This window comes from Sinocyclocheilus anshuiensis, unplaced genomic scaffold, assembly GCF_001515605.1.
Source record: "Sinocyclocheilus anshuiensis isolate Anshui unplaced genomic scaffold, SAMN03320099.WGS_v1.1 scaffold5282, whole genome shotgun sequence".
Lineage (NCBI taxonomy): Eukaryota > Metazoa > Chordata > Actinopteri > Cypriniformes > Cyprinidae > Sinocyclocheilus > Sinocyclocheilus anshuiensis.
Genome location: NW_015557337.1, coordinates 3,565 through 12,710, shown reverse-complemented (window position 1 = coordinate 12,710; position 9,146 = coordinate 3,565). Strand labels below are relative to the sequence as shown.

The following is a 9,146-nucleotide window of genomic DNA, read 5'->3' as shown; positions in this document are numbered from 1 at the left end:
CAAGAAAAAAACATCGTCTTATATTCGGGTCAATACGGTAAATAACTTTTTGCAGTGGAATACCCCTCTGGACATCTAAGTTGCCTGTCATGTCAAAAAACAGGAGAGCCAAACTGCACATGCATCTCATTGTGTCACATGTTTTCATGTAGCGGTCCAGTAAATCAGAGAAACAGAGATATAAGCTGTGTGTCATTCGAAAGTATTAGATCCGGTCATTGTCTTCTACATGAGCATCTCCCATCAGTTTACATTTGGGTAAAAATTAAAAAAATTAAAGATGTCGACAGGTGAACTTGAGCCTCCTTTGGACTCACGGCAGGTCAACTGAGGTAAAACCTTCTAGTGTGACAACAAAGCTCCTTCACATCGGTTATGATATCCCTGTTGAAAAGAAAACAGCATATGCTGGTTAGGTATGTTTTGAAGCATGGCAGCTGGTTTAAGCTGGTCCTTAGCTGGTTTGAGCTGGTCATGTGCTGGTCCTAAGCAACTAGCTCCTGCTCAAGACCAGCTCAGGACCAGCTTAAACCAGCTCATGATAAACTAAGGACCAGCTTAAACCAGCTGCCATGCTTCAAAACATACGTACCTAACAAGCATATGCTGTTTTTTGTTGTTGTTTTTTACAGGGATGGAACCCTGTTGGTATACATGTGTCAGCTAGGAAAGAACCAGAGAGGACACTCACGTATACTGGTGTCTGGCAGTTGAGCCTCTGTTCGATTTTTTAAAATGGTGGTGGTGAGAATAGTGGAACAAAAATAAAGTCAATTTCCAGTAACAATTCAGAGAAAGACTCCACAGTAGAGGAAATTAATACATGCATGGCAAGCACACAGACCTAGCAGAACCCTGACCTTCTCTCATTCTTATCACCCACAGCTGAGTGGTGTCATCTTGATTATGCCTTTGTTAGTAAGTACTATCCCCACCGTGTACCTCATACACCTAATGGGTGGTAGCTGTTCAAATAATGTATATGTTGCTGTGTGAACAGGACAGCTTGGTAGTTACACCTGTTAAATACAGTCCCAAACATAATTCTAAATACTGACAGTTTGAATATAGCAAATGTTTTGAGGAAATTAAAAAAAATAAAGTATTTATAAAAATGTGCAGATGACACTTACTTGAAGGGAGTGGAGGGCTGACAGTATCACTGGCTTCACTCACTCCTACTTTACCCACTATCCTGTAGCGGATCAGGTACTGCTTTCCAGATATCAATCCAGTCAGAGTAACGTCTTCATCAGCTGTGTCTACGACAAGCCACTGTTCCTCAGCTCCAGAATCTGCTTTCATCTGCTGGTACTCTACTCTATACTTCACTGTTTCTCCAGTTGGGGATTTCTGCAGTTTCAGGGACACAGTTTGGTCCAGAACTTTCTTCACTACTGGTGGGGGTGGCTTGGACACAGGCTGGAACTGTGTATCTGTCAGATTCCCTTTTTCATACAGATAGATCGAGGAGCCTGGACTGGAGGAATCAGAGATTGCAGAAATAATGAAGTGCATTCTCGTTTCATCTTTATTGGCCTCTGAAAAACTTCTGAAGTGAGATATGTTTTCTCTCATTTTTGAAGTGAAATCATGAGGGTTGAATGATTTTTGGACAGAAGATGTCGGGGTAAACTTGTTTACCTCATCTAACTCTTTAAAGGGGTCAGATTTTAGAAACTCATTCAGGGTTGAAAGATATGGGTCTTTGTATTTCAGAGATGTGAAAGTCAAGCACACCACAACATCAATATCAGGATCGAGGAGGCTGATGAGACTGTCTGAATCTTCAATTTGGATCCCCTTCAGTGTCTTGGTGTAAACACTCAAGAGGTGAAGTTGTAACTCTGTGTCTTGTAACCACTGGTTAAGCATGCTAGCATTAAAAGGGGAAAGGTAGTGGATCTTCAGGATGTCTGCCAGTGACCTTTCCTCCATCCCTCCTCCTCGAATAGCAGGCAAGACTCTGGCCAGTGCTTTCTGGAGCACCATCTTATAAATGCTAAATGAACCCTGAAATGAGTCCAGCCTCTCTTTGATGTCACTGAAAAAATGTACCATTTTTCTTCTGGACAGGTCTTTGCATCTCCTCTCTACTTCTCCCAGCTTCTCTATTATATCTTCAGTGTTGGAAATGAGTTGCGTGCTGATTTCTCTCACCAACTGAGCTGCTTTTGAATCCAGTAGAGAAAGAGGATAGAGCCAGACTTTTATTGGCACGGCATTCTGTGGATTCTCCCTCAGCAGAGAGGGGAGCTTCTTGTACACCTCTAGGGCCTCTATGTACGTGGTGGGGTTCTGCTCAAGATGGACATCACCATGAAATGTGCAGGTGATTTTCTCAGCCTTTTTCTTATCCTCATCTGTCATTTCTACAGCTCCTTGTCCCTCAATGGAAAATCCAGGGATTTTCTTGACCATGACATTCTACAGCTCCTTGTCCCTCAATGGAAAATCCAGGGATTTTCTTGACCATGACATTCTACAGCTCCTTGTCCCTCAATGGAAAATCCAGGGATTTTCTTGACCATGACATTCTACAGCTCCTTGTCCCTCAATGGAAAATCCAGGGATTTTCTTGACCATGACATTCAGTTCTCCCTCAATCTCCTGCCTGTTTTCATCTTCTACAAATGACCGATCAAACACCATGAAGGCCTGAGCTCCGTACAGAACAGCTGTGATCACATGAGTTGCAGTTTTCTGCTCAAACACCTGAGGGTAGGTGAACTGGCCCAGATGAGTCATAGTGAGTTGTTCGAATCTTGAGGTTTCACTGTGATGCATTGTTATTCTGGACTGTTGGTTTGAAGATTTAGTGTTCCGCAGGTACTTGGCAGATCCTCCCACCTCAACTAACCCTCCCAAAAAGCTGGCCTTCAGGGAAGCACTTACATCCAGGAGACTGGACTTGTCAGAGAGAGAGTCCGAGCTACTGAACTTTAAATCTGTCATGAGCTGTGGACGACTGTCCAGATCTTCACTCAGTGATTTCTTATCCCACAGAGTAACACCTGAAATGATAAACAATTTTAACAGTTACGTATGAGGATACAACGTATAACTGAAGTAGAAATGCATCCTGTATTTGTAAGAAAATTTTAAACTAATTTAATATTTGTGTGCTTAATTTTATTGTCTCAAATTGGCTATATAATTACTTTTGGTAACACTTTATAATAACTTTAATAAGTTATTAACAAACAATTATTAACAGATCATTAGTTAATATATAGTCGTTTAACTACAATTATGAGATAATGTGCTTGTAAATGTTTGCTAATGTACTCATTGTACATTACTTAATAATGTAATAAAGCAATCTCTCTTTAATAAAACACACCAGATTCAATTAATTAGACTCCAAGACCTGACGTGAGTGTCAGCCAAAGGTGAAATTCAAAATGTGCAGTGCTGGGGCTCCATTTACATTTACAGAGGTTACTGTGGAAACTGCTGTTCCATAAGCGCCACCTACTGACAGACAGTGGATTCACACTTTTATCAAGCCTGTTTGCTGTTTTTGTTCAGACCAGTGCAAAATGTTTTTGTTGTAAATCTTAACTGGTTTCTGGAGCAGTTGAAATGCCTATAATGTATAATTTTGACTCATCATATTCTATAAATAAATGTAAGGAATTATTCATATTTTAGCTCAGGTTTTGAGAGGAACCGAATCTGAAGATTCAAAGTCAACTTGATTAGAACTGATTCCAAATTTGAAATCTTATACTTCATCAACTGTTCGTCCAGCGAACGTTAAAATCGGTTTATCTTAATTTGGATACATATATTATGTCCTGGCCACAGTCATAATACCTGTTAGTTATGATTATTAAGCTACGAGCTAGGTAACACAGGATCCGGGCAAAGTTTGACTTTAAAATACACGACACAAGACAATACTTCTTTATAAATGAAACGAATTTATTTGAGCTAATCTATAGATTACATGGTACTACGCTAATGAAAACGCACACATACACACACACAAATACAGTTCAAAGGATGATTAACGGAGTTTGCATGAAGTCCCAAAATCTAGTAAGATATTTGCTACAGTTCTTTAACTTGCAACCTGAGAGAATCACAAAGCAGAGATTTGTCTTATCTTTACTGCTTAAGATCAATTCAGCACCAGTTTTCCAGCTAGTAAGGGGATTTGTTTGTTACTTGCGTTCAAGTTGACAGCTGACAACAGGCTTCCTGGATGGCTGCTTGAGGGAATCCCGGGGCTGCGGATTGGCTGCTGATCTGTCGTTTGGATGACGTCTTTTGGGAGAAGCCTCGTGGTGACTGGAGGTTTCCTTGTGACGCAGAAGCTTTGGCAGTTCTTCTCAGAGTTTCTTTGTTTGCAAGACTTCGAAGAGTTCTGGCAGTCACGAAGCTTCAACGGAGTGTTTGAGTTCTGAATGACCCGATCGCGTGATGGTGAGCGTGTGAGCGCAAGTTGGAGCGCTATTAACACGGTGAAAAGAGCGAAAAAAAGGCCATGGAGTGAAAGAGCCATCTGGTTTTAAGCGAGCCGATTTGGTCCATCCCAGAAGCGATCATTCCAATCAGATATTGGTTACAGGGCGGGGCCACGCCCTGTACGGTTCCTTTTCCGTGCATGAATTAACATGATGCTTCAATTTATCACATAGGAACATCCTTTCCAGATTTTGTTAATACTTCTATAAAGTGTCGTACAACACACATTGTTCAAAATAACAGCTTTTCATTCCTTTCAATGTTCTGCAATTATCACAAGTTTTCATTCAACACTAAACTTCATATCTTACCCACACATATTAATAGCGTTATCTGCTAAAAGGGGTTATAAAACATGGATTAAACTTCCTAGGTTACAATAAACACATCAAACAGAAAGCATATTATTTGGGAGTATATTGCTCTAATACTTTAAATGATTTTAAATTATTGTCTTTTAAAATCTCCATGCAAGGTCCTGTTTCTTTTGTTGTAAGAGGAGGGAAAAGGGCGCGTTCCTTTTGGAATGCAGGGAAGACGGGGAGTTTCCTGAGGTCATGACAATGTCACGGGTGTAGATCTGCTATTCTTCTCGCTCGGACGTGGGGCTATAAAATTGTCTCTTTTGCTGATGGGATTATTAATTTATGCGGTAAATGGTCATGGGTATCACGGCACATCTGGTCCTCGAATGGTCTTCAGACAGAGGGAGTTTCTTCTCTCCTGGTGATTGAGTTAGGGTTTTAGCATTTCCGATCCCCAGAGGGATAAGGACCAGGCCTTGACAGGAAACTGGTCCAGACAATCGGGCGTCATGCGGATCATTAATTAGTTTTACGACCGCAGATGGCTGCGGAGGATAATCTTTAGTTTGTTTCTGTTGGAATGTGGTGGTTCCATGGCTCACGAGGTGGCCAAGGGTTTATTCGTGTCTGTTCACAGAAATCTTACATGAATAAAATTGAAAAAAAAAAAGTTATACAATTTTATACAACTTTTTTTTTGGTCAAAACTTGAACATTTGAACATGTTGTCACCCAACCATTATTTCTTGTTCGTTTAAAATCTGTTGCTTTTTGACATAAAACTTGTTGAAATTATTTTAGTGTGTTTATCAGAACTTTCTGAACATTTCCAGCATATTTTAACAGTACAGTGATACGTTGGCACCGATAGCCTGGTGGGCAGCGCGCCAACATATAGCGCCATTGCGCTTTGGCCGGTCCGAAATTTGAGTACTGGCTTGCGGTCCTTCCCCAATCATGTCCCCCTCCCCTCTCATCTTGTCAAAATTAACATTATCCATATTTCGTTTAATTTAATTTCCTACCGTATTGAAGAGAAATGAAGAGGCCGTTGATCTGCCAGTCGCAGGTCTATCATGCCGAGAACTCTGCTCATGTTTGCATAATGATGCATTTAAAAGTTAATGGCCAAATGTATCATTATAAAGTTCACAGTGTTGCTGCAGATGAAATATAATGCGGATAACATTAAATATTTTTTCAACAGGTTAGATATTGATTAGTTATCACGCTAACCCCTTTCTCTACCTGACTGTTGGTCTCGCATATCCGCCATGTTTGTAGTTTTTTTTAACACTTTTCATGTGTGTTTGTAGTTCTAATTGAATCCTCATCCACCGCGCAATGTGTTGTGGGCAATATTAGCCGTTAAAGCTGATTTATACTTCTGCATCGAAACCACGTCGTAAGTTGTGCGTAGCACGCATAGCTCACGGCGCAGCCTGACGTACACCTCTCCAGAAATGTAACAACGCGTCAATTCTACGCAGACCGCAAGCGCTGTGATTGGACGCTGTGATTGGTCTGCTAAAACCCTTCCCTCCATATGTATTTGAGTTTTGTGCGTATTTTTTGCACTTTAATATGCCTTAATGTTACACCTTCTTATTTAAAATAAACAAAGCACAGAACAAGTGTCTTATAATTTATTATACAACATATCATTATACATCACTTAGTTGTTCGCGACAAACAATGTTGTTCTGCCATGGAACAAGTCCTTGTGGAGACTGAAAGAGTGCCATCTTCTCCTGTTCCATTGTCGTCTCCTTTTTTGTAGTTTTAAATAAATTATCTGTTCTTGGATATTTATTTGCTGATGCTTCTCTGACAAGCTGCTTCTTCTTCGGCTTTTGCCTTGATACTTTTGGTTACACCAGCAACATGCCCATGGACACTGCAGACTAGCGGTCTGCATGTGTAATTGCACGTCGACGCAGAAGTATAAATGAAAACTGACGCGTAGCCTATGGTGTGGAAGCTACGGCGTAGGTCAGACGCAGAAGTATAAATCAGCCTTTAGAGTGTGCATGGATCTGCACTTCAAATTTCTACCGGAAGCAGTAAACCATCCGGGTACCTTTGGAATACTAATTCCAACATACTACAGTTTGGGACATACTAATTCTAATTTCGAATACTATTTAGGACAGATAGTATGCTAATTGGGACACAGCACAAGTGATTTTTTTAGTGCTGGAAATCCATTTATCCTTTGCTGAAACTTCCACGTCGTCATGGAGAGCGCAGGTCACAGTTGCTGAGCAACAGCAGACGCCACGAGCGATTTGGAAAGAAGGAGAAAGCGGCGTTTTCCACACGTTTTTAGGCGCGACATGTGAACAGCCCTTAGGAGCTTGTTTTTTCCAGGCAGCAAGATTTTAGTATTTTTTTTTATTGAAATATTCACATTCAACATTTTACATAAGCCAGGGGGCAAAGACAAGGAAAGAAGGACATACAATTATATTGCAATGATAAAAAATAAAGAAATTATTTTTTTTTATTTAAAAATTAAATAAAAACTTGGAAATGCTTACATACATTAATACACTTAACAGCTTTCTTGTTTATCAGATTATAAATACATTTTAGGTATTGTTTAACTTCTGACTTCAAAATTAAAAATAATGGCTTATAATCACCATACTTGCATTTATGTGTACTGAACTTTACCGACAAAAGTAACAAATTAATCAAATACTATTCCTTATGGAATGACATGCTCCGTAGAAGGATGAAAACATCTCAACTTTTTAGAATTCCGCAAGCGCACCGCAGGTCATGTGACAAGAACCAACCAATCAGCTTCATCCTTTCCGTGACAACTAGGAATGGGCGATACCACTTATTTTGTTTTCAATACGATACCGATACTTTTAAAGGCCAGTATCGTCGATACTGATACTGATACTGATACGATACTTATAAACTGAACTTTTTCATTATGAAATGTATTAAATTATTAAATTACTAAGAGTAAAATGGCTAGTTATCCACTTAACTTTATATTTGAAACGCATTTTAACATTCAATATGCCTTAAATGCAACTTATTAAGTTATACTTTTGTTTACACATGGTTAAAATATGTTTACTGTAGTGGTAACCATGGAAATCTACAAATACTAATAGTTGAACTACGGTTGCTTTAGTAAAACCATGGTTCATTTTCATAAGGGACTGCCAGTGACAGGCTGTTGCACGCATAAAATGCAACCTTTTTATTCTGACAGTGTATGATTTATACTAACGTTACAGAATAGAACATGATTAATATGAACTTTTAACGTTCAATTAAAATAAATGTAATTGCACAAATGTAGGCTATAATTTGTAGTTTATTTATTGTGAAATAACTCAAACATATGTTTTTCTGTCCTCTGATAAGAATTGTTCTGGACTGCGTTTCACAAAAGCATCAATGCTTTCTTATGATTCTTTTGGGAAACGCAGCCCTGTTTGAATGCACTGTCAGCAGTGAGTGAATGCACTCTGTGATGGATTGGTTCTGTCTTGCAACATTTGCGTGTGTTCAGATGAGCAGGAAAATAGTTCTATCCTTCACAATTACTCGCTAAAATAGGTTATTCATCCAATTCAATGCATATTGTACAATTTTTTTTTTTTTGTTAAATAAACAAAATCACTGGTAAATAAAACACCTTAGTATCGATATTTTTTATTTGAGTATTGATACTTTCATTACTCACATCAGTATCGATATATCAATACTTCAGGATCGATACGCCCATCCCTAGTAACAACATTGAAAGCTCAGCCAAAATGGAGGAACAGCTGATCATCGCTGTACAGAGATACCCATTTTTAAATAAATTTAGTAGCAGAGCTACTGCAAGTGATTTTCAGTACTGGAAATCCATTAATCCTTTCCTGAAACTTCTGTCGTCATGGAGAGCATAGGTCATGGTTGCTTAGCAACGGCAGACGCCACGGGAGCACAATCTGTGTGTGGTGTTAAAGGAACACTCCACTATTTTTGAAAATAGGCTCATTTTCCAACTCCCCTAGAGCTAAACAGTTGAGTATTACCGTTTTTTAATCCATTCAGCCGATCTCCGGGTCTGGCGGTAGCACTTTTATCTGTAGCTTAGCATCGATCATTGAATCTGATTAGACCGTTAGCATCTCGCTCAAAAATGACCAAAGAGTTTTTATATTTTTCACATTTAAAACGTAACTCTTCTGTAGTTACATCGTGTACTAAGACTGACGGAAAATGAAAAGTTGTGATTTTCTAGGCCGATATGGCTAGGAACTATACTCTCATTCCGGCGTAATAATCAAGGAACTTTGCTGCCGTACCATGGGTGCAGCAGGCGCAATGATATTACGCAGCGCCTGAAAA

The 9,146-nt window shown here is 39.4% G+C and overlaps 1 protein-coding gene across 1 annotated transcript in view; it reads right to left on the bottom strand.

Moving 5' to 3' along the window:
* Positions 1 to 583: 583 nt before the first annotated feature.
* The window catches only part of LOC107679106 (neoverrucotoxin subunit beta-like), a 10,242-nt gene continuing 1,679 nt past the window's right edge, over positions 584 to 9,146 (bottom strand). Inside the window, exons 2-3 of the mRNA XM_016474558.1 lie at positions 2,542 to 3,014; positions 584 to 2,388 (exon numbers count right to left, since the gene is read on the bottom strand). Of these exons, the coding sequence (XP_016330044.1) occupies positions 970 to 2,388; positions 2,542 to 3,014 (1,892 nt within the window). The 3' untranslated portion in view covers positions 584 to 969. The remainder of the gene's footprint in view (positions 2,389 to 2,541; positions 3,015 to 9,146) is intronic.